Genomic DNA, 24,485 nt, shown 5'->3' with positions numbered 1-24,485 from the left:
AACTTGCTGACCTCCTCCACTCTTCCTACCACTCCATCCCCCACAGCTATCTCCTCCTGTGCCACCATCCCCTCCCTCCTAGAGTGTAAGCTCGAAAGAGCAGGGCCCTCGATCCCCTCATGTTTTGCATTGTATTGGTATTGTTCTGTCACATGTTCTGTCCCCTTTGTAATGTACAGCGCTGAGCGAACTATTGGCGCTTTATAAATACTGTATAATAATAATAATCTTTGCACATCTGGAACTTGCAATATTTGCCACTCTTCTTTGCAGAACTGCTCGAGTTCAGTTAAATTTGATGGGGACCGTTTATGGACTGCAGTCTTCAAGTCCTTCCACAGATTCCACAGGGGGTGATTCTTTTCGATACCCACTGTATATGGACTTAGTCCTCATGCACACTTGGATGTTCTGTTCCCCTCTGTAATGTACAGCGCTGAGCGAACTATTGGCGCTTTATAAATACTGTATAATAATAATAATTATATGCAAACGTGGCTTAACTGATGTTTTTTAACTTACGTTTTCCAGCAGTCAGTTTCCATCGTTCAGAAGAGTTTTCCAAATGCCCCGTGTACATGAGCCCTTATTTACCCGCTTCTAGTCTATTAAAAGTTCCAATAAGAACATTTTGTTATGTTATGAATAAGTGCATTAAAATATCCACTAATCATGTCAGAAAGAGCTTTAGAGCTTTCCCGCATCCTGTTCTGTGAGTTTTATTAGCCCTCTTAGTTCTTATCTTGGGACTACAGAATTATACAAGTCATACACTTAAAGGTTTTTCCATTCAGCTTGCAGAAAAAAAAATCCTACAGATTTCTCCATCCATACTATACATCCTTGCCAGCTGTCAAAATAATCACACAGAGGCTGCATGTGATTGGATGTGGTTGCTATTTGGCCACCAGCTTTCCAATTTACATTTTGGTTCCTTTGATTTTTCAGTCAATGGGTGTCAGGCTGGAGGCAGAGTGAATTTCGGCAGGTTCTTCAGCAACTTGCTGACATTTGCACAAATTAAGGCTGCCTTTAGTGTCTGTTTTGTGAAGATGGCAGAGAGGGTGAGTTAAGTAATTTAGCAAAAGAAAACTGGGTAGGGCTGACACCTCTTCAAAAATGCTGTTTGCTGACCTGGCAGAAATGTACTCCGATCCCTAGTCCTGTAGTCTTTCAAGGTATAGAACATGGCAAATGTGCATGCGTGGCAGAAATGTACTGCATATGTGTTTTTTTTTCATATTACATTGACATACACTTCAACAACTGCAAGTGTTTATTCTAGTGGAGATCCTTTTCTTATACTGAACCATTTTGGTATAGTGAATATTCTGCATATTCTTCTCTTGTTCTATTGCATGCTGTTAAAATGGTAGACAAACCCCTATTGTATTCACATTATTACTTTGGCATGCTATTGTTTCAGAAATGTAATGTGTTCATTTAATGAAGGAGGGATGACCCCCAGCATTGCACTGCAGCCAAATATCCACCATCTCGTCTGACTACTTTGCCAGCAGAAAGTGAACACTCTGGCTGCTATGGAATTGTTACTTAATTTCTTGTGTTTTTTTTACACTAGCCCAATAATGGCACCTTTAAAGCGGTAGTAAAGTCTTGGTATTAAGCAATAAAAATGATCCCCTTGCAGGTTTGTCATAATATACTAGCATGTACTGCATACTAGTACATTGTGACAGACTTACCCACAAAAAGAACCCTCCAGTGCAGCGCTGTCATGGCTCTACCGGCGCTTCCATGTTTGCTCAGTCTTCCTTCCGGGATTCCTACCTTTTGGCCCCTTGAATGACCAAGGCTGAGATGACGTCACTCCCACGCATGTGCACAGGAGTCATATTGTCGCGGCACACAGATCGGGCTGTAATTGTGGTCTGAGCTGCGCATGAGCGGCTCAGATCACATTACGCGCTGTCAGGCAAGGGGCAGATTTGTGACAGGGTCTCTTTTGTTATAAAACCCTTCCTGTCAGCAGATTTTTTATTTCTTCAGTTTACTACCAATTTAATAAAACATGATAGGCAGTAAACACAAAACTATAACTTGTTCTTTAAGATCTGCTGTGTGTATCAAGTGCTTTATTTGGTTGGTTAGTTGAATTCTGTCAAATTTAACCCTGGAGAGTATGCAAGCTTGACTGTCAAAGCGTATCTAACCCAAAGAACAAAAATGTAATATATTGCCATTTACTAGTTGTTTCATGTGGTGGCTGCATTAGTTTTGACTAAGAATATTTTCAGCAAGTACAGGAAATAGCTATTGATCTTTCCAGGAATGCAGTGTATTTGCCACTTCCTGTGGAATGAAGAGAAAACACAAACATCCCTATTCTTCTTGTGTAAACAACTAATCCCATCAATCCACTGTGTTCAGACTCGCAAAATGGCATGGGTCAAATATTCTAAATATTCAGACCTTTCATGTAGATGATATTCTGACTCCTTTTAGCATCATAGTTAAATAGTTTGCTTTTTTTTTTTCTAGATCCCAATTACCTGATGGCCAACGAACGTATGAATCTCATGAACATGGCAAAGTTGAGTATAAAGGGCTTAATTGAATCTGCGCTTAATCTGGGGCGGACCCTGGACTCTGACTATGCACCTCTGCAGCAGTTCTTTGTGGTTATGGAGCACTGTCTAAAGCATGGCTTAAAAGGTATGGCTAGTGGTAGTGGCATGCCAACTGTAGATCCATTTCTAAATGTAAAAATTGTTACATATGTTGCTGTCATATTCTGTTTCTGTAAGCTAGACCATTACAGCTACTGTTAGGGTCATGTATACAGACATTATGCCCATATTCATGCCCTGTTAAATCTGAGTTTCATTCCTCAACACCCCCTTGCATGCCAAGCTCTGCCCATCTCATGTAAGGGCAGATAATTCATATAGCATTTACTTCCTGGACTCCATCTGCCTTTAGGTCAGGCATGCAAGCAGGAAGGTGTGCTTAACTGACAAAGCTCTTCCAAGTGAAAAAAAAAAGAAAGAAATGCGATGTATGACATTATTTTGGCCTAGGCCAGAAACCAGGGAGCAACTGAAGAAATGTGAAAAAAGGTTAACACAAGTAAATAGAATATACCTTCCAATCTATTTATTATGGCTAGTAGCATAAGGATTAAAAATAGTTAATGTTGATTGAGAGAGTAAAGTTCTGCTTTAATACCATTGATCTAACATTGTACTTTTATTGTTTGCCTATTTGTTCTGTTCTTTAGACTGAGATCAGCAATCCCTAACGTAGAGCTTAGAGGATAGATTTCTCTAAATTATTGGTGATATACGCATATGGAAAAGCACCCCAACTCATTTTCCATAAATTAAAGTGGTTGTAAAGGCTCAAGGTTTTTTCACCTTCATGTATTCTATGCATGAAGGATAAAACAATCTTCTGTGTGCAGTAGCCCCCCAGCCCCCCCAATACTTACCTGACCCCATCCCGAGCCTCGGACTCCCCCTTCTCATTGGCTGAGGCAGCAGCAGGAGCCATTGGCTTCTGCTGCTGTCATTCACAGCCAGTGAGTCAATGAGGAGAGAGAGGGGGCACGGCCGAGCCACAGCTCTGTGTGTAAATGGACACACACAGAGCAGCAGCTTGGGAGTGAGTCTGCTTGGGTGCCCCCATTGCAAGCTGCTTGCTCTGGGGGCATTCGGCAGGAAGGACGGACAAGGAGTGCTGGCAGGGGACTCGAGTGGAGGAGGATCTGGGCTGCTCTGTGCAAAACCATTGCAATACCAAACAAATACCATGTTTATTATTTTTTTTAAATTGCCTTTAATATCACTTTAAAGTAATTGTTAAAACTATTTTATTTTTAAATAACAGGTTTATACTTATTTACTCTGTGCAATGGTTTCGTACAGAGCAGCCCCAATCATCCTCTTTTCTGGTCCCCTGCCGCAACTACTGGCTTGTCCTCTTATCAGTGTGCCATCATAGGAAGCCTCTTCTTACTGTGGCACACCTGTGGGCTCGATCTGAGCTGCTATGCCTGCGTCTATAGACATGGACTGCAAGGCTCGGCCCCGCCCCCCACTCTATTCTCACAAGCTCCCGCTGTTGCCTATTGTCTAGTGAGGAGAGAGAGAGCTGCAATGCTGCTCTGGGACACAGCGCTGAATTGAGATCTGACTCGGGTATGTATTTAGGAGGGGCTGGTGGATGGAGCTAATAATGGAAGGTTTATTTCCTTCATGCAGAGAATGCTGGTAAAAACCTTTAGCCTTTACTTTAAGTATTTGTGTTACAAGGAAAAGTCTTGCCACATTTTATACAAGGATGCATTTTGTGTTTTACACTTGTTTGATAGCTAAGAAGACATTTCTTGGGCAGAATAAGTCCTTCTGGGGCCCTCTGGAACTAGTGGAGAAACTTGTACCTGAAGCATCAGAAATCACAGCTAGTGTGAAGGATCTTCCTGGTCTCAAGTGAGTTGCATTTTTCTATTTAACTATTGTAGTGTAATCCTCTGTAGTTCCATTTATACATCTTCATAGGGCTTGGAATGGATTTCAGTTTTTTAGACAATAAGTGAAAATATATCCACAACAGGAAGTGAAGAGGTACCATATGGGGCCTTAAAGTGTTACTAAACCCAGGACCCTGCATTCACTATATCTGGTCCCCCACAGTACACAGAACATGGAAATGCAATTATTTTAGTAAATATAAACTGCTAAAAACCTTTTCTCATCAGCAGTTAGAGCAGTCTTGTGACTAAAATCAGTGTCCAGCTGAGCACTGTTTACAGTTTGTAGGAGGAGTTTTAATTCCCCTGAAGGAGGATGCAGAACCCCTTACCTCTGTCTGGACAATGCTGATTGGCCCTGTGCTGATAACATGCACCCTCCCAAGAAATAAAAACTCTAGCCATACACACCAAACTGAGCATGCATGTGCAGAGTGTCTCCACACCAATGTTCTATCAGAAGATATTTAGGAGACACTGGAAAAAGAGGAGGATCAGAGAAGACCGGATCAAACATCCTTTTTACACAATGTGGGTTTTTATCTTCTTGGGTTCCACAGTGAGTATAATAAGCATGTTTTACTGCATATACAGACTGATTTTACTGTTGTGGGTTTAGTAACACCTTAAAGTGTTACTAAACCCACAACCAAAAAATCAGACTGTATATGCAGTAAAACATGCTTATTATACTCACATTGGAACCTAAGAGTTTAATCCCCAGCATTGTGTAAAAAGGATGTTTGATCCTGTCTCCTCTGAACCTCCCCTTCTTCTGATGTTCTCAATCTATCTGCTGATAGAACAGAGCCTTGGGGGCAAGCTGCAAATGCTCAGTTTGGTGTGTATTGCTAGAGCGTATACATACATTTGCAGTGCTACACCAGAAGGGGCACTTAGTAACGCTGGTCACCTGGAGCCACTCTGACCTTGCAAACTTCTAAACCCTTCTGAAACTCTAGGTTCAGACATGGTTTAGACAAAACTGATCACCAACAATATCCAGCACAAAGTATCTGCAATTAACACAACTTTCAGTGGTCACAGTTGTATTGAGTATTTTGAGGTAATTTAAAGAGTTACTAAACCCCGCAACAGCAAAATCAGTCTGTATATGCAGTAAATCATGGTTGATATACTCACTGTGGAACCTAAGGGGGTAATCCTCTGCATTGTGTAAAAAGGCAGTTTGATCCTGACTGCTCTGATCCTACCCTTCCTCCAGTGTCCCACTCTTATCATCTGATAAGGCATATGGTGTGGAGACACTGTGCACATGCTCAGTTTGGTGTGTATTGCTAGATATTTTTTTTTTTCTTGGGAGAGTGCATGTGATCAGCACAGAGCCAATCTCAGCACTGTCCAGACAGAGGGTCAGGGGTTTTGCAACCTCATAGGATAATCAGGGGAGAATGAAAAATCTTACAAACTTTACCCAGTGCTCTACTGGACACTGATAGAAGTCACAAGACTGCTCTAACTGCTGATGAGAAAAGGTATTTAGCAGTTTATATTTACTAAAATAATTGCACTCCCATGTTGTGTGTACTGTGGGAGACCAGATATAGTGAATGCAGGGTCCTGGGTTTAGGAACACTTTAAGTCTAGTAAAGTTCTTTCACCAGACTCATTACAGATCAATAACAACTATTGCATTTTTTTTACATAGTTTTATTGGTCCAGCTTGGAATCATGGAACTATGCACATACCATATCTCTGGAATCCATCTAGACCAGTGGTTCTCAACCTTTCTAATGCCGCGACCCCTTAATACAGTTCCTCATGTTGTAATGACCCCCAACCATAAAATTATTTTCGTTGCTACTTCATACCTGTAATTTTGCAGTGGGAGGAGTAGTGCCATGTCATTGGTGTCAGTGGAAGGAGTAGTGCCCCATCACTGATGTCAGTGGGATGAATAGTGCCCCATCGTTGGTATCAGTGGGAGGAATAGTGCCCCATCACTGATGTCAGTGGGATGAATAGTGCCCCATCATTGGTATCAGTGGGATGCATAGTGCCCCATCGTTGGTATCAGTGGGAGGAATAGTGCCCCATCACTGATGTCAGTGGGATGAATAGTGCCCCATCACTGGTGTCAGTGGGAGGAATAGTGCCCCATCACTGGTGTCAGTGGGAGGAATAGTGCCCCATCACTGGTGTCAGTGGGAGGAATAGTGCCCCATCGTTGGTGTCAGTGGGAGGAATAGTGTCCCATCATTAGTGTCAGTGGGAGGAATAGTGCCCCATCGTTGGTGTCAGTGGGAGGAATAGTGCCCCATCATTGGTGTCAGTGGGAAGAATAGTGCCCCATCATTGGTGTCAGTGGGAGGAGTAGTGCCCCATCATTGGTGTCAGTGGGAGGAGTAGTGCCCCATCATTGGTGTCAGTGGGGGGAGTAGTGCCCCATCATTGGTGTCAGTGGGAGGAATAGTGCTCCATCACTGGTGTCAGTGGGGGGAGTAGGGCCCCATCACTGGTGTCAGTGGGAGGAGTAGTGCTCCATCACTGGTGTCAGTGGGAGGAATAGTGCCACATCATTGGTGTCAGTGGGGGGAGTAGTGCCCCATCATTGGTGTCAGTGGGGGGAGTAGTGCCCCATCATTGGTGTCAGTGGGGGGAGTAGTGCCCCATCATTGGTGTCAGTGGGAGGAATAGTGCCCCATCACTGGTGTCAGTGGGGGGAGTAGTGCCCCATCACTGGTGTCAGTGGGAGTAATAGTGCCACATCATTGGTGTCAGTGGGAGGAATAGTGCCCCATCATTGGTGTCAGTGGGAGGAATAGTGCCCCATCATTGATGTCAGTGTGGTGGAGGGGAGAATAGTGCCCCATCATTGGGGTCAGGGGGGGGGAAATAGTGTCCCATCGTTGGTGTCAGTGGGGGGAGGAATAGTGCCCCATCATTGGTGTCAGTGGGAGGAATAGTGCCCCATCATTGATGTCAGTGTGGTGGAGGGGAGAATAGTGCCCCATCATTGGGGTCAGGGGGGGGGGAAATAGTGTCCCATCGTTGGTGTCAGTGGGGGGAGGAATAGTGCCCCATCATTGGTGTCAGTGGGAAGAATAGTGCCCCATCATTGATGTCAGTGTGGTGGAGGGGAGAATAGTGCCCCATCATTGGGGTCAGGGGGGGGGGGGAAATAGTGCCCCATCGTTGGTGTCAGTGGGGGGAGGAATAGTGCCCCATCGTTGGTGTCAGTGGGGGGAGGAATAGTGCCCCATCGTTGGTGTCAGTGGGGGGAGGAATACTGCCCCATCGTTGGTGTCAGTGGGGGGAGGAATAGTGCCCCATCGTTGGTGTCAGTGGGGGGAGGAATAGTGCCCCATCGTTGGTGTCAGTGGGGGGAGGAATAGTGCCCCATCGTTGGTGTCAGTGGGGGGAGGAATAGTGCCCCATCGTTGGTGTCAGTTGGGGGAAGAATAGTGCCCCATCGTTGGTGTCAGTGGGGGGAGGAATAGTGCCCCATCGTTGGTATTAGTGACACAAATGATGGGGCACTATTCCTCCCACTGACACCAATGATACTTACTTTGCTGACCCCTGCTCCAGCCTGGGCTCGCTCTCTCACTTACCTGTCAGCTGTCTTCCTTCTCTGGCCGCTCTCCTCTTCACTCGCTCCGGCAGCTCCCTCGATCTTCTTTGATGTACGCGCGCTGCCGCTCGGCTCCTCCTCTCCAAGCTCCACCTCCTCGCCGGTGATTGGCCGCCTGTGTGCCTCTCCTGAGCTACAGTATCGGTGGCCAATCAGCGGCGAGGAGGCGGAGCTGCTGAGTGATCCCGGAGGTGTGGCCAGGTGACAGGAGCAGCGTATCATCCCGCCCACACATCGCCTGAGACGGAGGAGCGGTGTCTCGGTTCCTAAGACCATCGGAAATATGTGTTTTCCGATGGTCTTAGGCGACCCCTGGGAAATGGTCGTTCGACCCCCAGGTTGAGAACCGCTGATCTAGAAGCTGGAATCCTTGTAATAGACACTGATACTCCAGTCATCTCCACTAGCTTCTGGAACCTGTATCTAGTGGCTGCCCTTCTGCATTATGAACACAGGAATTCGGCCGCTCTGCTCAGGCACCATGCAGTAAAAAGCATTGCATTTCCTCAATGAATACAAAGCCTTCTCTGATTAGACGAGGTGGAGAGGTGGGAGTGACATTCTGGACCAATCTGTAGTATTGGGAAAAAATATCCATACGTTTTATTTTAATTCATTATGTAAAGCCATGACTATTGAGGTTCATGACCTGCCTAGCAAATAATTATTTAACGTGGTCATGTGCAGTGTGACACTAGGAATACAGGTGCTTGGTGTACAGTACAGCAATGTATTTTTACAGGAGAGGAACAGCGTGGGGATCTAAATTACCTGCATCACACTTGGGAAGCTTTGAGTTGTAGATCCTGAACTGTTTGACAGCTATTGTTTTTATTAGAATACTCATAAAATGTTATATTATTATTGGCCATTATTTCCAATTTATTTTCTAGGACACCTGCAGGTAGAGGGCGAGCCTGGTTACGATTAGCACTGATGCAGAAGAAGCTCTCAGAATACATGAAAGCCCTTATTAACAGGAAAGATCTGCTAAGGTAATTCATTTTGGGATTAAGCAAAAAACTAAATGTATTTGTAATGGGAAAAACAGCTGTAAATTGTACAATTTATCAATAAACATGAACGTCTGGGCAATGCAGTGATGATTGTTGACAAACGCACCCTTCTAAGTGATTTGTTTAGAGGCACTATCGGGAATTAGATGGAAGAACTTTATCTTACCAGACATTTAAAATGATTTAAAATGCTGGCCATATCTTGGAGGAATAATCGTTTTTAGTTTTTTACCTACAGAAAACCTGTGCTTTACCTATTTAGGCCTGGTTCACACTACTGCAACTTCTGATGTGACTTGAGCCACACAGAATTGCATGACCATGGAAATCACATTGTTTTCAATGGTGCCTGTTCTAATCAATGCCACTCAGATCCCTGCAATTTAGTACTTGGTGCTATTGTGCAACTTGGCCCCATAGAAAATGCAAATCGCATCTGTAATATATGCATAATCTCTCTGTAAATTGCAAGAAAGTCGCATCTCAGTAGTGTGAATGGAGCCTTGCTCCAAATGTAGACAAGACTTAAAATCCCCCTCCAAAATGTACTAAAACAATAATAACTGAGATGCTCATTGTCTTTTATGCTCTTTAATTGAGAACTCAGATTTGTGTGGAGTGGGTGAATTTAAGATGATGTATTTTTAAAGCAGTATTAGTGATTACATTTCAAGTGGCTTGCTGTAAAGCATATATAGCACTGGAAGGTTAAATGTTCCAACAGGTCATAGATTTGATGTTTTGATTGTGCTCTGTACACCAGAGGTGTCCCTAGGGTTGGTGTCACTTGGTGTGGTAACACGTGGTGTCACCCCTCCAGAGAGGAAGGCGCAGCGCCGGTGTAGCGGAAAAATGAGTATCCCGACCCGTGAAGATATGTATCCCCTGAAAAAACTGCGCATGTGTCGGTTTCAGGCTGAAGAAGTCGATTTCTGACGTTAGCACAGAGCTGTCACAGTTAACCCCACAGGCTGAAAACTGCTGAAGCTGATCCCGCGTATCACTATGGGTTGCAAGATTAGTTAACCCCGTATAGGTTGAACCTATACGGGGTTAACTAATCTTGCAACCCATAGTGATACGCGGGATCAGCTTCAGCGGTTTGCAGCCTATAAGGGTTTAATTGTGGCAGCTCTGTTAAAGTTGGAGATCGGCTTCTTCAGCCTGAAACCGGCACATGCGCAGTTGCTTCAGGGGATACATATCTTCACAGATCCGGGATACTCATTTTACAGCTACACCGGGGGGCAGCTGTCACTGTGCCGGAAATCCGGGATCACCCCAATAACTGGCCAGGACCTTCACAGAGCCCAGAAGCTCTGCTGGCATCCTGCACCCCCTGTGATGGTGTCACCCAGTGCGGCTTGCACCCCCCTAGGGACACCACTGCTGTACACTATTGATTCTAGTCTTCATTCAGTTTCCCTGACTTTGTATTGGAGGTTCACCATGTATCCCCTTGGTCTGCAACTGGAGGAGAGCTAGGGCCTGACCTGCGCAGTGGGATACTTTGGACTGGCCGAATGAGAGCTCAAGTGTTGTGTGACTGCAGTAATACTAAAACTAGTGTTCACTGACAAAGCATTTCCATGCCATAGCCTGTTAACCTTTTATTTGTTCAGCCTTATCCTGTTTGATCATAAGTTTGCATGAAATAAGAGAGAGACGTGCTGTAAATCTTGGGCAGGGTGAAGATGCCTTAATTATGCCAGCGTGGATTAAAACATAATTTTGTTCACTACTAGTTGAATGTTCAGTCAGTACTACATGGACTCACTGAGCCCTATGGGATGTATCAATGTACATACTAGGGGTTTTCTCAAGGAGCAATTATAAGCAGCTTGCAACACTGGGGGAGATTTATCAGTTTTTTTTTTTCCATAACACAGTAGTAGATAACAGGAGCATTGAGACAACCTACTCAGAGATAGCAGCTGGATTTATAAATGTTTACAAAACCATCACAATCATCTGTTGTGGATTGCAGGGGTTGGAAATGCACACAAAACCTTCCAGAAAATACTTTGCTAAATGTCAACCTAATTGCACTAGAGCAACGTTTCCCAACCTTTTTATCCTAGAGCAGGGGTGTCCAACTGGCGGCCCTCCAGCTGTTGTGAAACTACAAGTCCCATCATGCCTCTGCCTTTGGGAGTTATGCTTGTAACTTTCAGCCTTGCAATGCCTCATGGGACTTTTAGTTTGGCAACAGCTGGAGGGCTGCCAGTTTGAAACCCCTACCCTGGAGGAACCCTTGAAACATTTTTTTAGGTCTCAGGGAACCCCTGCTAAAATCATTTAATCAGGGCCAGTGAAAAAAATGCCCCTTACCATGGTGGTCAGAAGAAAGCCCTACAGTGGAGGTCGGAAGAAAGCCCTATAGTGGAGGTCGGAAGAAAGCCCTACAGTGGAGGTCGGAAGAAAGCCCTACAGTGGAGGTCGGAAGAAAGCCCTACAGTGGAGGTCGGAAGAAAGCCCTACAGTGGAGGTCGGAAGAAAGCCCTACAGTGGAGGTCGGAAGAAAGCCCTACAGTGGAGGTCGGAAGAAAGCCCTACAGTGGAGGTCGGAAGAAAGCCCTACAGTGGAGGTCGGAAGAAAGCCCTACAGTGGAGGTCGGAAGAAAGCCCTACAGTGGAGGTCGGAAGAAAGCCCTACAGTGGAGGTCGGAAGAAAGCCCTACAGTGGAGGTCGGAAGAAAGCCCTACAGTGGAGGTCGGAAGAAAGCCCTACAGTGGAGGTCGGAAGAAAGCCCTACAGTGGTGGTCGGAAGAAAGCCCTACAGTGGTGGTCGGAAGAAAGCCCTACAGTGGTGGTCGGAAGAAAGCCCTACTGTGGTGGGTCGGAAGAAAGCCCTACTGTGGTGGGTCGGAAGAAAGCCCTACTGTGGTGGGTCGGAAGAAAGCCCTACTGTGGTGGGTCGGAAGAAAGCCCTACTGTGGTGGGTCGGAAGAAAGCCCTACTGTGGTGGGTCGGAAGAAAGCCCTACTGTGGTGGGTCGGAAGAAAGCCCTACTGTGGTGGGTCGGAAGAAAGCCCTACTGTGGTGGGTCGGAAGAAAGCCCTACTGTGGTGGGTCGGAAGAAAGCCCTACAGTGGTGGGTCGGAAGAAAGCCCTACAGTGGTGGGTCGGAAGAAAGCCCTACAGTGGTGGGTCGGAAGAAAGCCCTACAGTGGTGGGTCGGAAGAAGGCCCTGCAGTGGTGGGTCGGAAGAAGGCCCTGCAGTGGTGGGTCGGAAGAAGGCCCTGCAGTGGTGGGTCGGAAGAAGGCCCTGCAGTGGTGGGTCGGAAGAAGGCCCTGCAGTGGTGGGTCGGAAGAAAGCCCTGCAGTGGTGGGTCGGAAGAAAGCCCTGCAGTGGTGGGTCGGAAGAAAGCCCTGCAGTGGTGGGTCGGAAGAAAGCCCTGCAGTGGTGGGTCGGAAGAAAGCCCTGCAGTGGTGGGTCGGAAGAAAGCCCTGCAGTGGTGGGTCGGAAGAAAGCCCTGCAGTGGAGGTCGGAAGAAAGCCTTACAGTGGTGGTCAGAATGCTACTAAAGATCATTGAGGTCATGCCTGTGACTGGGACAAGTAGTGTTGGCCCTGGAACTTTGATTGACTTTCCTTTTGAGGATGCCAGCAAACATAGTTCAAGGAACCCCTAGCAACCACTGGAGGAACCCTAGTTTAGAATGGCTGCACTAGAGACACCAACTTCTGTTTGTAACAACTTTGATAAATCCCCATCACTGACTATAGACCTTCTGTTCATTTCTCATTCCTGGAGCCTGTATCCATTGCTCTGATGCTTGCCCACACAGTTAAATGCACCCTTAGTGCAGAGTTTGCCCAGGTCCATTCGAAATGCAATAAACAAATTTAGCTCAAACATTCCACAGGCATAAAGGAAGAGTTTATTTACGTGAGACCTAATATATACCCAAAAATCAGCAAATGCCTTACCAAACATTACGTGTATATTGTTAACTAAGCCAACCCCTCCTTAATTTGAGTGTCACATGCTCTCCTTCTCAGAAACTGATGCTCACAGTTGGATGGATTCAGGTAGAGAGGCAGCGTCCTCAATCCAGAAAGCAGTGTGCAGGACTAGGTATGGTCAGATGTAAACTAACTAGATACAGGTTTATGAATCAGCAGTGACAATGTTGATAGCTATGCCATCTACAAATTCTTCTCATACCACCATAGTGAAACAGGCACAGCCTATGTAAGTGGGACAATATTTCTCTGATTTCAGGAATAGTGCCGCATTCACTCTATCACAGGAAGCTGCATTAGGTGGACTTTACTGGCAGGGTCAACAAGTATTTGTGGGACATTGCAGGGGTACTAAAGCTGGTCATGGATTTTTTTTTTTACCAATGGGGGAGATAGCCTGTAGCGCTGATCAAGTGGAAATGTTTCAACAGGGTGGTTGAACAGAAGTTGATTGGTAGATCAACGTCTAATGAACCCCAGTGGTCATACATGGATTAAAATTTGGCCGGTTGCTGAATTGACTGAATGGCAATCCATGTATGGCCTGCTTAAAGTAGACCTATAGGCAAAACTTTTTTTTTTTTCATTTTGAATAGCGCAAGGAAGGGTTATAACCCCTGTCAAAGGAAATGAAAGGAAATCCCTGCAAATTAATTGAATTCTTCGGGGACCCCAAGGTCACCAGATCTGTGAATATTTCCCCTCTATTCCTTTTCTGGGAACAAAACAAAGTTTGGCATTTTTTTACTTTTACTTTCATGATCATGGTAAACAGGATAAATGGAGCAGGAAATCTCCTTAACGGGGGCTCAGACAGCAATAAAAACTTGACAGGTGTTCTAATTCCTCTACACTGTATCCAATACTAAAAAAAATGTTTTGCCTTTAGTTATACTTAGGAATTAAACCAAAAACCAGCAGCGCTACAGTGACATGATAAACCATGCAAGAATGTCACAAACATACTGTATAAAAATCAATATATATATCCAGTCTACATAAATAAATGAGTGGCTGAGTAATAAACAATTATAAACCAAAATAGTGAATAAAAGTCCAACTAAAAAGTGTCCTTGTGCATATTTAAATGTATTATGCCACATGAATTATGTGGTACATACTAACACATTATGACATGAGCCTGCGGGAGACAAGTTTTTTTTTTTTTTTTTTCTTTTAACACGGTTCACTACTGCTTTAAGTGAGATATCTACCTTTTATGCTGCTGTGTCTTCCTTTCATCAAAATCTTCCTCCTCCGAGCCCCCATCCCTCCGTTATAATTTTCTGGTGTGGAATAGAACAAAGGGGATGTAACAGGTACTCATAAAGATAGACTGACTATGCCCACCTTTCTGCCCTGCTGCTCCATTCATGGGAGCCGTTACTACTGCTTCTATAAATGAAACAGAATCTATGAATGGAGTGGATAATTGATAAGTCCGTTCCCTCCATTCATAGATCCAACCACTGGAAGATTGCTGGGGTGAGGGAGGCATCAGAGGAGGAAGATTTCAGCAAATGAAGGATACAGCAGCACAAGGGACACATCTCACTGAAAGTATGTAATGTCCCTTGACCTAAAATTTTTTTTTAATTTTTTTGGTTTAGGTAACCGTAGACTTTAATACACATACAGGTGAAACTCGAAAAATTAGAATATCGTGCAAAAGTTAATTTATTTCAGTAATGCAACTTAAAAGGTGAAACTAATATATGAGATAGACTCATTACATGCAAAGCAAGATAGTTCAAGCCGTGATTTGTCATAATTGTGATGATTATGGCTTACAGCTCATGAAAACCCCAAATCCACAATCTCAGAAAATTAGAATATTACATGCAATCAATAAAACAAGGATTGTACATAGAACAATATCGGACCTCTGAAAAGTATAAGCATGCATATGTACTCAGTACTTGGTTTGGGCCCCTTTTGCAGCAATTACTGCCTCAATGTGGCGTGGCATGGAAGCTATCAGCCTGTGGCACTGCTGAGGTGTTATGAAAGACCAGGATGCTTCAATAGCGGCCTTCAGCTCTTCTGCATTGTTCGGTCTCATGTCTCTCATCTTTCTCTTGGCAATGCCCCATAGATTCTCTATGGGGTGCAGGTCAGGCGAGTTTGCTGGCCAATCAAGCACAGTAATCCCATGGTCTTTGAACCAGGTTTTGGTGCTTGACTAATGCTAACCACTATTTGATCACCAAATACCAACAACTAGTTGTCATGTACAACAATCTAAATTATTATTATTATTATACAGGATTTATATAGCGCCAACAGTTTGCTCAGCACTTTACATTATGAAGGGAGACAATACAGCAACAATACAGTTCAATACAAGAGGGTTAGGAGGGAACTTGGAGATTACAATCTAAGAGGGAGGGGCTGGTGGTACAAAAGGTAATAGCTGTGGGGGATGATCTGATGGGAGAAATAGAAGATTCGGTTATCAGCTGAAGGCAGGATAGACTTTCCTGAAGAGAGAGGTTTTCAGAGATTGCCTAAATGTGTGCAGAGTAGGTGATAGTAGGATAGATTGGGGTAGAGAGTTCCAGAGGACGGGGAGGCTCTGGAGAAGTCCTGGAGAAAAGCATGGGAGGAGGAGACGAGGGAGCTGGAGAGCAGAAGGTCGTGGGAGGAGCAGAGAGGACGGTTTGGGTGATATTTAGAGGCAAGATTGGTGATGTAATTTTGGGCAGAGTTATAAATGGCTTTATATGTTATTGTTAATGGTTTGAATTTTGATCCGTTGGGCAATGGGAAGCCAGTGGAGGGATTGGCAGAGAGCGATGGCAGATATGGAACGGTTAGTAAGGTGGATGAGTCTGGCAGCAGCATTCATGATAGACTGAAGAGAGGAAAGCCTGCGATGAGGTAGGCCAATGAGGAGGGAGTTACAATAGTCAAGGCGAGAGATAACAAGGGAGTGAATAGGTTGCTTAGTAGTTTCAGAGGTTAAAAACAAGCGTATCTTGGAGATGTTGCGGAGGTGAAGTCTACAAGATTTGGACAGCAATTGGATTTGGGGGTGAAAGGACAGATAGGAGTCTAGGATTACACCTAGCACCCTGGCAAGAAGGGAGGGACTGATGGTTGTAATATTGATCTTGATGGAGAAGTCAGGGGAGGGGGCACAGGTTGGAGGGAATAGTGTGAGCTCCGTTTTAGAAATATTTAGTTTGAGGAAGTGGAATGATATCCATTCTGATATGTCACTTAGTAGGTGTGTCATTAGCATAGAGGTGGTACTTAAAGCCATGGGAGTTTATCAAGTGACCAAGGGAGGAGGTGTAGATGGAGAAGAGAAGGGGGTCCAAAGACAGAACCTTGAGGGACCCCTACAGAAAGAGGGAGAGGAGGAGCCAGAGTTATAGGTAATGCTTACGGAGCGCTGCGATAGGTTGGAGCAGAACCAGGAGAGAGCAGAGTCTCGGAGGCCAAGAGAGTGGAGATTTTTGAGTGTTTTGCATTTGGACATGTAGAATTAGATGCTCAACACTAACTTTCTCTGATACTACACTGCGCATTGGCAATACTACTAATAGTTTTTAATGGAGAAAAAAAAGCTTTAAACCTACATCTCCTGTAGGTCACATAAGTATACTTGATTCTGCATTCCTGTCACCCATGACGTCACTGAGCCAGCCCAGACTCTGCAGGGATCCCGACTTTAATGTTGAGATCCACACAGATTCGGCAGCTGGCTCAGCCTATCAACGCACTGCTGAGAGCCTGAGCCAACTGCTCCCACACCCCTCCACAGTCTGGTGCTCTAGTGAGCACTGGAGGGGCAGAGCAGAGACCCGGTGACTGACATTCACTGGCTTTCTGCTCACTGAAGACTGAGAACTGAGCGATCTGTGGTCTTTGATCGCTTAGTTCTCAGTCTTGGAGGCAGCGGGGGACAGATGTAGCATCATATCGATGCTGAATCCACCCAGGTGAATATGTAGGTTTTTTTTTTTTTCTAAACCCGAATTTCTCTTTTCATACAGCGTTCTTTTTTTCTTTAAAAAAAATCATAATGCAGGAAAAATTGCTTTGAGTCATGGAAGCAGGTGCACAATGCTGTACAGAGCAGAATCTAAAATTGGCCAGACAAAGCAATAAATGTTCCCTTATTGACCACTAATTATGTGGAGTGTTTCCTGAACAAGTAATGGAAGTTCATGTGACTAATGTGACAGCTGTGTTCTGCTTTCACCCATGTTCTATAAGATACAAGCTTCTTTTAAAGCATATATGATCCTCTCCCTGCACTCCACAGAGCACTGCCACGTTTTTTCTTTGTCAAAAGTTCAATACAAAACAACCGATCGCTCGCGCAGGGGTACAGATCAATCCGTACACAGATAAAGTAACAGGCGGTGCTCACAACATTTTCAGAGCAGTAAGATCGGAATAATGCCGACCTGTGACCAAGGCCACAGTGCGGCTTCCATGACCCAGGGACAAGCCCGGGAGGGCAAACCGTAGGCAATAACGACAATTCACTAGCATTTCATTTAACCAAAGAGAGAGTACAGAGGAATAAACCAAAGAAAAGAAATGGAGAAAAAAGCAGCAAAACCAGGAACAAAGTAGAAAAAGAAACGGGTAACCTCCTGCAGGCCTGGGTCACAGCTGGGATTTAGAGGGTCCCTAGGCCCAACAAGGATAGGGTAGGGAGCTCATAAGTCCACCAAGGACTCATGTGAATCACCAGCAATACTAGCCATCTTTTCCTGTAACATCAAGGTGGTCAGGGTGAGTTTGACCTTGCAGAAAGGGACAGAGGGCGATCTCCAGGCTTTGGCAATGACCCATTTAGGGGCAATAAAAACATAGGTGGCTAGCTTCTGTTGATGAACATACAGTCCCACAATCTGGCAGTGAAGTAAGGCCAATTTTGCATCCTTTGGGATTGGAAGAGTATAAATATTCTAGACCAAAAAGAGCACTGCCACACTTTTTATTAGTGATAGTATCTGCATCATTTCTATATTTGTAGCAGTAGCTGCTGCTTCACATTGATCTTTAAGATCCACGGTAAGGAAAAGTCAATGTTCCTCATAGTAGTTATTTAAATTCTTTTATTTTCTTTCTTAGGACTCATGAACACTGCAGCTGTCAAATGCCCGTTTTACAGGCGTTTGACAGGTTTTTTTTTTTTCTTTCAATGCCCCTAAATGCCCCTCTATGCCAGCCTATGTGTCCATGCACACAGAGCCATTTAGTGGAGTTTGGGGCAGAAATCCAAAAGCATCAAAATTACATTCAGGAGAGGGATGTTTAAGCAGAAAAAAATGACTAACACACCTAAAAGCGTATAAATGCACCTAAACTCTATATACTTCTGGCACTTGAGTGTCTATTCATTTTTATGTCCAGAATAAATTAATATTCTGGCCAGTGAAATTAGTAAACGCTCAAACGCTTGACACTCCTGAACTCGTCTAAACTACCTAAACACGTCTAAAAAAAACCACGCCTTCAGGCACGTCTTTTAATTCTGCTTTTCTCATGTCATTATATGCATTAAGGTAAAAACTGATCTTACTTGTCCCCCACAGCTTCTAAACAGTTACCTGGCTCCTCTCCACTTCCTGCTTTCACAGGAGACACAGACAGCAGCGAGAGCCATGGGCTCTTGAGAGGAGGGAGTGGAAGCATGGCTTACTGGCATGTGTGTGCCTATGGACACACACAGCCCAGCTTGGGAGCGCATCTACATAGGTGCCCCCTCAGCACACAGCTGACTGGGGGGGTCCCCGAAGAAAAGTGGACAACGCCGGTGGGAGACTCCAGAAGAGGAGATAAGGGACCACCTCTTTGTAGTGTATAGCACTACGATCCAGGCTGGGGGTAAGGCTAAGCTAGAGCAGGTCACATGCTCTGTGATGTTTCCTTAGCTTTTTCAGTCCCTCCTCCAGGCTGTGCAAAGTGGATTGGAGCTGTCCGTCAAAGGTCTGATCTGCCTGAAGGCATTGGTGGGGTGCAGATCAGATCCTTGACTGAGTTCCACTGCATTTTTCATGGCCTTTGAGGAGGGCCTGAAAAAGCTAAGGTGACATCACATTATCCCACCCCCAACGTGGTCCATGCTTCGGTAGGAAACGTAAAAAAAAAAAAAGTCAAGTGACCCAAATAGAAAGGGGCTGAAAAGGTAATAATTCCATTTATTACTAAAGCGGTTTCAGTTCAGGTTAATAGCTGGTGGTATGTCCCGTCATTTAGTTGTTGCAGTAATATCAGGGTTTAGAATGCCTTTAATTCCCCGGATTGAGTTTTTTTAAGAAATCATGGCCAATTTTTCTTTTTTAGGGGTTTGGACAGGAGGGTATTATCCAATATAGAATTCATATTCCCTTTCTTCTACAAAAATTTGATAAGATTCCAAGACTATGCAACACTAAATAAACTGTCAAGAAATCTGCTAAGCCAGTATAGCGACCTAGGCTCGCCTGCCACGCCTCACAACCACATCCTAGGCCTTTCTTCAGACCATTCCTCAGTTAAACAATTTGGCCTGGCTCAGGACCAACCCCAACCTGTGACTGGACAAGGAAGGAGCAAGACATTGAGGCCATCCCTGTGCTGTGATGTCCTGAGCGCATGTGCACATAATCGCTGTGCAAAGCAAAAGAGCTTGACAAACAGACAGTGCTGACCTTGTTCTTTCAGTCTAAGAGGGAGATAATCTGCTTTACTATCGATGTCCAACTAATAATAGCAAGGCATATTTGGATACTTCTGCTTGTTATACTTTTAAAACACATTTCATTATATTAATAATACATCACTGTTTTAAATGCTGTATCTGCCTGATGTTTGTCTGTAATGGAACACACGTTATACACTGAAATTCTATGCAATAATCCTGTAATGTAAGTGGAAAACCATGGAATTACTACAAATATAGCAATTCATATAAAATCTGTTATTCTGGATTGGACTGACTGGCTCTGGGGTACAGCCTGCTTCTCATGTCTTAACAGGATGAAATATGTAGCTACAAAATCACCATATTTTATTTTTTTTTTTGTAATCTAGATTTCTCAGTATGACTTTAAAACATTGTAAACATATATAAATGATTAATTTGTAATGAGCACTCTCTTGTTTTTTTTTTAGTGAATTCTATGAGCCAAATGCTCTAATGATGGAAGAAGAAGGTGCCATCATTTCAGGCCTTTTGGTTGGACTCAATGTGATTGATGCTAACTTCTGTATGAAAGGGGAAGATTTAGATTCTCAGGTATTTATTCAAACATCACAACATTATACATAATAGTGTTAAGCAGAGGCATACCTAGAATATTCAGGGCCCTGGTGCAAGAAACCATAAAGGGCCCACCTGATCTCCAGCCAGGACCCCCCCCCTCCACAATGGCGGAATGCCAGGGCCAGGTCGCAAGTGCGACCTTTGCAACCCTGGTAGTTCCACCACTGGCATCAGTATTTTTTTTTTCTTCTTTTTTTTTTTTTTTTTTTTTTGTTTGTTACCATTTATTTAATTTGTTTATTTACAATTTATGGATGTTTCACCTTTGAGACAGAGTTAAAGGACGCAGTCTCCATCTCCACAGCCTGTACAGATTGAATGGAGAAGAACAATTTTGTACAGAGCTTCCCGTTCATAAACTGAAGCGTAGTAAACACAATTTACTATGCCTCAGTTATGAACAGATTCAGAGATTGGTACAGATAACTGACTCTATTCATAAGGAAGGGGCTGGTAAATGACACTTTTATCGGCCCCTTCCATGCTTTCCATCCTGACAGATCCTTAGCAGCAGCTGGCAGGAGAGTGAAGGGGGAACCTGGCAGAGCTGCAAGGGATGGGGGAGACTGGGGATCACAGCAGGAATCACTACAGAGTCAGCAGGAGTTGGATAGGAGGGGCATGCAGAGGAACCGACACTCTCCATTTTCTTCCTGCAGCCGCTAAAAGGTTCCTCTATATAATGCCCCTCCTATTTTTGTGTGCATGGGGCGGGGTCACAATTGCAACCCCTGTGCATGTGATCCTTGTGTTGAGCATTTCATTATATGGCTGTATATCCTGTCAGAATCTGTTTTGATTGTACCCATTTACAAGCTTAATTTCCCCTATTTTTTTTCTTTTTTTGTTAATCAGGTTGGGGTCATTGATTTTTCAATGTACCTAAAAGAAGGTCCTATAGCAAAATGCAGTGAAGGGTAAGTGTAAAGAAACATTATTCATATAGTGTATTTTTTCTTTTTAACCTTATTGATCCATAAAGTGAAACTTAAAAAACAAGACAACAAATCAGTTAATTGGCCCTAATGCTTCTTTTATTCTCCATCCTACACTGTCTGCCACGCTGTATTATGTGAATTTCCAGCTATCAGAATGTATATCCTACCACCCAGCAATCCCCCTAAATTGCTTGTCTGTAGATCTGCTGAGGGAACAGTAATGCTGTGGATTTTTTTTGGCCATTAAGAACATTTGTAATGTTTTAAATCTAAAGGGACTGATGTTTACTTTTATGAAAAAAAAAATATTGACCTCATACTGATTTGTGTTAAAATAGTTTTTCCTAACTCCCTTAAAACCTTGCTATAATTTTGACAGTGTTGAAACACAAGCATAGCTTAAATCTCTGTATTCATAATGTTATCTAGTTTATAATATATGACAGAGGATACTGCCTTACTGTAGAATTACAAGACCTAGAAATGTCATGGTCTTTGTCCAGATCAGAGTGGAAATTCATGGGTAAATGAAGCATGACGTGACTACCCAGCGTGGCTTATTACCAACATGCTTTTCCTTGACATTCATCAAGAGACAAATATCAGCCCATCCACAGCCAGGAGCAAATCTCTGCCTAGCCAGACTGAATCATCGGGCCACATGCCATCTTTACAGCTGCTTTTTTTTTAGTTTTAATTTTAGCAGCAGAAAAGAAAATAGAAGATTTTACAGGCAGAAGACCTGTCAAGGCGCTGAAAATAATGACGCTGATTATGAAAAAATACCGGAGTTAATAAAGATCAGGGCTGTTACCCATGCAACTAGTTAAGAGGCTGGCTTTCCTTTGGTGACCTTCAGTGGGAAATTCATTGTTGGTGTTATTTATTATGGGTGTATTCACAATTTCAGGTTCAGGTTTCTGTATGTGCAGGACATTGGAAATTGTTGAATATATATTGTGTTCTAAACACTGACAGATGAAAAATGTTTTTATTATTGTGGGCCATTTTTTCAGTTTAATTTTTTTTTTAATTATCCTGTAAGCAATATTTAGATCTACTTTGTCCCCTTAACAACATTCCAATGCAACACCTGAGAAATAACAACCTACTTTAGATTTACAAAGCTAACACTCCAAGATAAGGATCCTTCTGAAAAAAAAAAGAGGACCTTTTAACTTCAGCTAAATCAAATAAATCTTATATAAAGATCCTTAACCATGTGCTAATGATTAGCGTGTGAAAGTACTTACTGCTTCTGGAATCCACATGACTCTAACATTGACCAAGATGTAGAAAACATCAAACACCGTGCCTTATAATAATCTGCAATACCAGTTAGAAAACGTCAGGTTCCAGTGATGCTGGGACAACAGAAAACTGCCAACAACTCCCTTTCATTATCTTTAATGAGAGCAATACAAATAACTTCTCTTTGTTGTTGGGTTTGCCTCAGTTTTAGGCAGATCTTAGCTAGTACAAAACTTTTTACTACAATATTTTTGTAGCATTTACAGCATAGGTATGAGGATGTATTCTGTTTTTTAGCTGTATCTAATTTGTTTTTTTAACCACTTCCCGTCCGGCCCATGTATATAAACGGCCGGACAGGAGCAGTACAGGGGCGGGTGGCCGTTTATAAATGGCCTCCCTGCCCCCCTGCTTGTGCGTGCAGCACCACAATCCGTTGCCTGCTGTGTCCTCTGGACACAGTGTAACATCGATCACTGTACAGGACCTCTGTGTGAGGTCCCGATCATGTGATCACTGATTGGCCAATCAGTGGTCACATGAAGAGTATTAAGCAAGATGTCAATTCTGACATCATTGCTTACTACGTGTGAAATCTCTGAATGATCAAGGAGGTCACATGGTACAAGGCTATTCACAACAGCCTTGTACCATGTGACAAGCTGTGACCAATCACAGCTCACACAGAAGTTCTCAATGGCTGCAGGAATGCAGCCAGAGAGAAGGAGAAATGATTGCTTTTATAGCCTTTATGGGTGTAAAAGCAATCAGTGTAAAAAAAAAAAAATCTTCATCACCCCCCACAAGTAGTACAGTGTCACTATGGTGACACTGTACTGCTAGGGTGACAGTATGTACAAAAAAAAACAAATAATATAGAAAAAAAAAATGTAAAACAAATTTAGAAAAATTATAATTTTTGGTTACAAACTAATTTGGGTTATTTTTTTTTTACTAAAAAGATAGATGAATAAATTGTGGCCAAGTTTTATGAAGAAAGATTATTTATTTGCAAAGTTTTATAAGAAAAACACTTTTTTTCAAAATTTTGGGACTTTTTCATTTATATAGCAAAAAAAAAAAAAAAATCCCAGCGGTGAATAAATACCACCAAAATAAAGTTTTATCTGGCTCAAAAAAATGCTAAAAAATTCATATGGGTACAGTGTTGCATGACTGCGCAATTGTCATTCAAAGTGTGATAGCGCTGAAAGCTGAAAATTGGCCTGGACAGGAAGGGGGTAAAAGTGTCCAGACTTGAAGTGGTTAATTTAGCTTTAAGGCTAGGTTTGGGCGCTGGTAATAAGGAAAACATTTTGAAAGCCAGCCCATAAATGTTTTTTCTAGTTTTTTTCTGGTGTTCTAGGAAGTTAGATGCTTTTTCCACAGCTCTGCTGGGAAAAATTCTAAATCTACTTTTTATTAGCTGTTTTTATTCTGCTTATTTTCACTTTATTTTTTTCTTCAGTCAATATACTTGGTACACTGAATTTGATGTTCAATGCTGCAGTCAAAACTGCAAGGCGCTGCTTGATTTGGTCTCTTTAACAGCAGCTCCTGATCCGCATATTCTCAGCAATAATTTTGGGGGTCATATTCGAACACTGCTGGACCAAAGATTGTGGGACTAGCTTGGAATGTAACATTTGGCCACTGGGCTCTTCATTTTGGCACTTTCCAGACCTTTGTGTATTGTGTTAGGTAGCCTCAGAGCACTCTCTAGGTCCAGAGATGTGGCAAAACCTCTCTTATAACCAAGTCTCAAAGACTTATTTTGTATTCAAAGGATAAGTTCAGCTTTGGGAACATGTTACCCCTGTTTTTAGAATGGAACATGTTCCCAATGCTGCAGTCACTGTCCGATTCTCCCTGCGACAGTAGTACGGGAACAACCGCCCGCACGGCCGCGTTCTTCATTTACGAATGAACTACAAGTCCCGACAGCCTTTGCA

At 43.4% G+C, this 24,485-nt stretch overlaps 1 protein-coding gene across 4 annotated transcripts in view; it reads left to right on the top strand.

The window, feature by feature from the left end:
- Nucleotides 1–24,485, top strand: part of RUFY3 (RUN and FYVE domain containing 3) — a 123,767-nt gene that overhangs the window by 59,822 nt on the left and 39,460 nt on the right. For all 4 annotated transcript variants that reach the window (XM_089652300.1, XM_089652301.1, XM_089652298.1 and 1 more), the window contains exons 2-6: nucleotides 2,503–2,676; nucleotides 4,334–4,451; nucleotides 8,982–9,083; nucleotides 20,194–20,317; nucleotides 21,200–21,261. In XM_089652300.1, coding sequence (XP_089508426.1) covers nucleotides 2,503–2,676; nucleotides 4,334–4,451; nucleotides 8,982–9,083; nucleotides 20,194–20,317; nucleotides 21,200–21,261 — 580 coding nt within the window. The remainder of the gene's footprint in view (nucleotides 1–2,502; nucleotides 2,677–4,333; nucleotides 4,452–8,981; nucleotides 9,084–20,193; nucleotides 20,318–21,199; nucleotides 21,262–24,485) is intronic.

Source organism: Staurois parvus, unplaced genomic scaffold, assembly GCF_062004578.1.
Source record: "Staurois parvus isolate SC_StPar_1 unplaced genomic scaffold, SC_StPar_1.0 ptg000679l, whole genome shotgun sequence".
Lineage (NCBI taxonomy): Eukaryota > Metazoa > Chordata > Amphibia > Anura > Ranidae > Staurois > Staurois parvus.
Note: the sequence above shows the minus strand (reverse complement) of the source record. Positions and strands in the feature narration are given on the sequence as shown.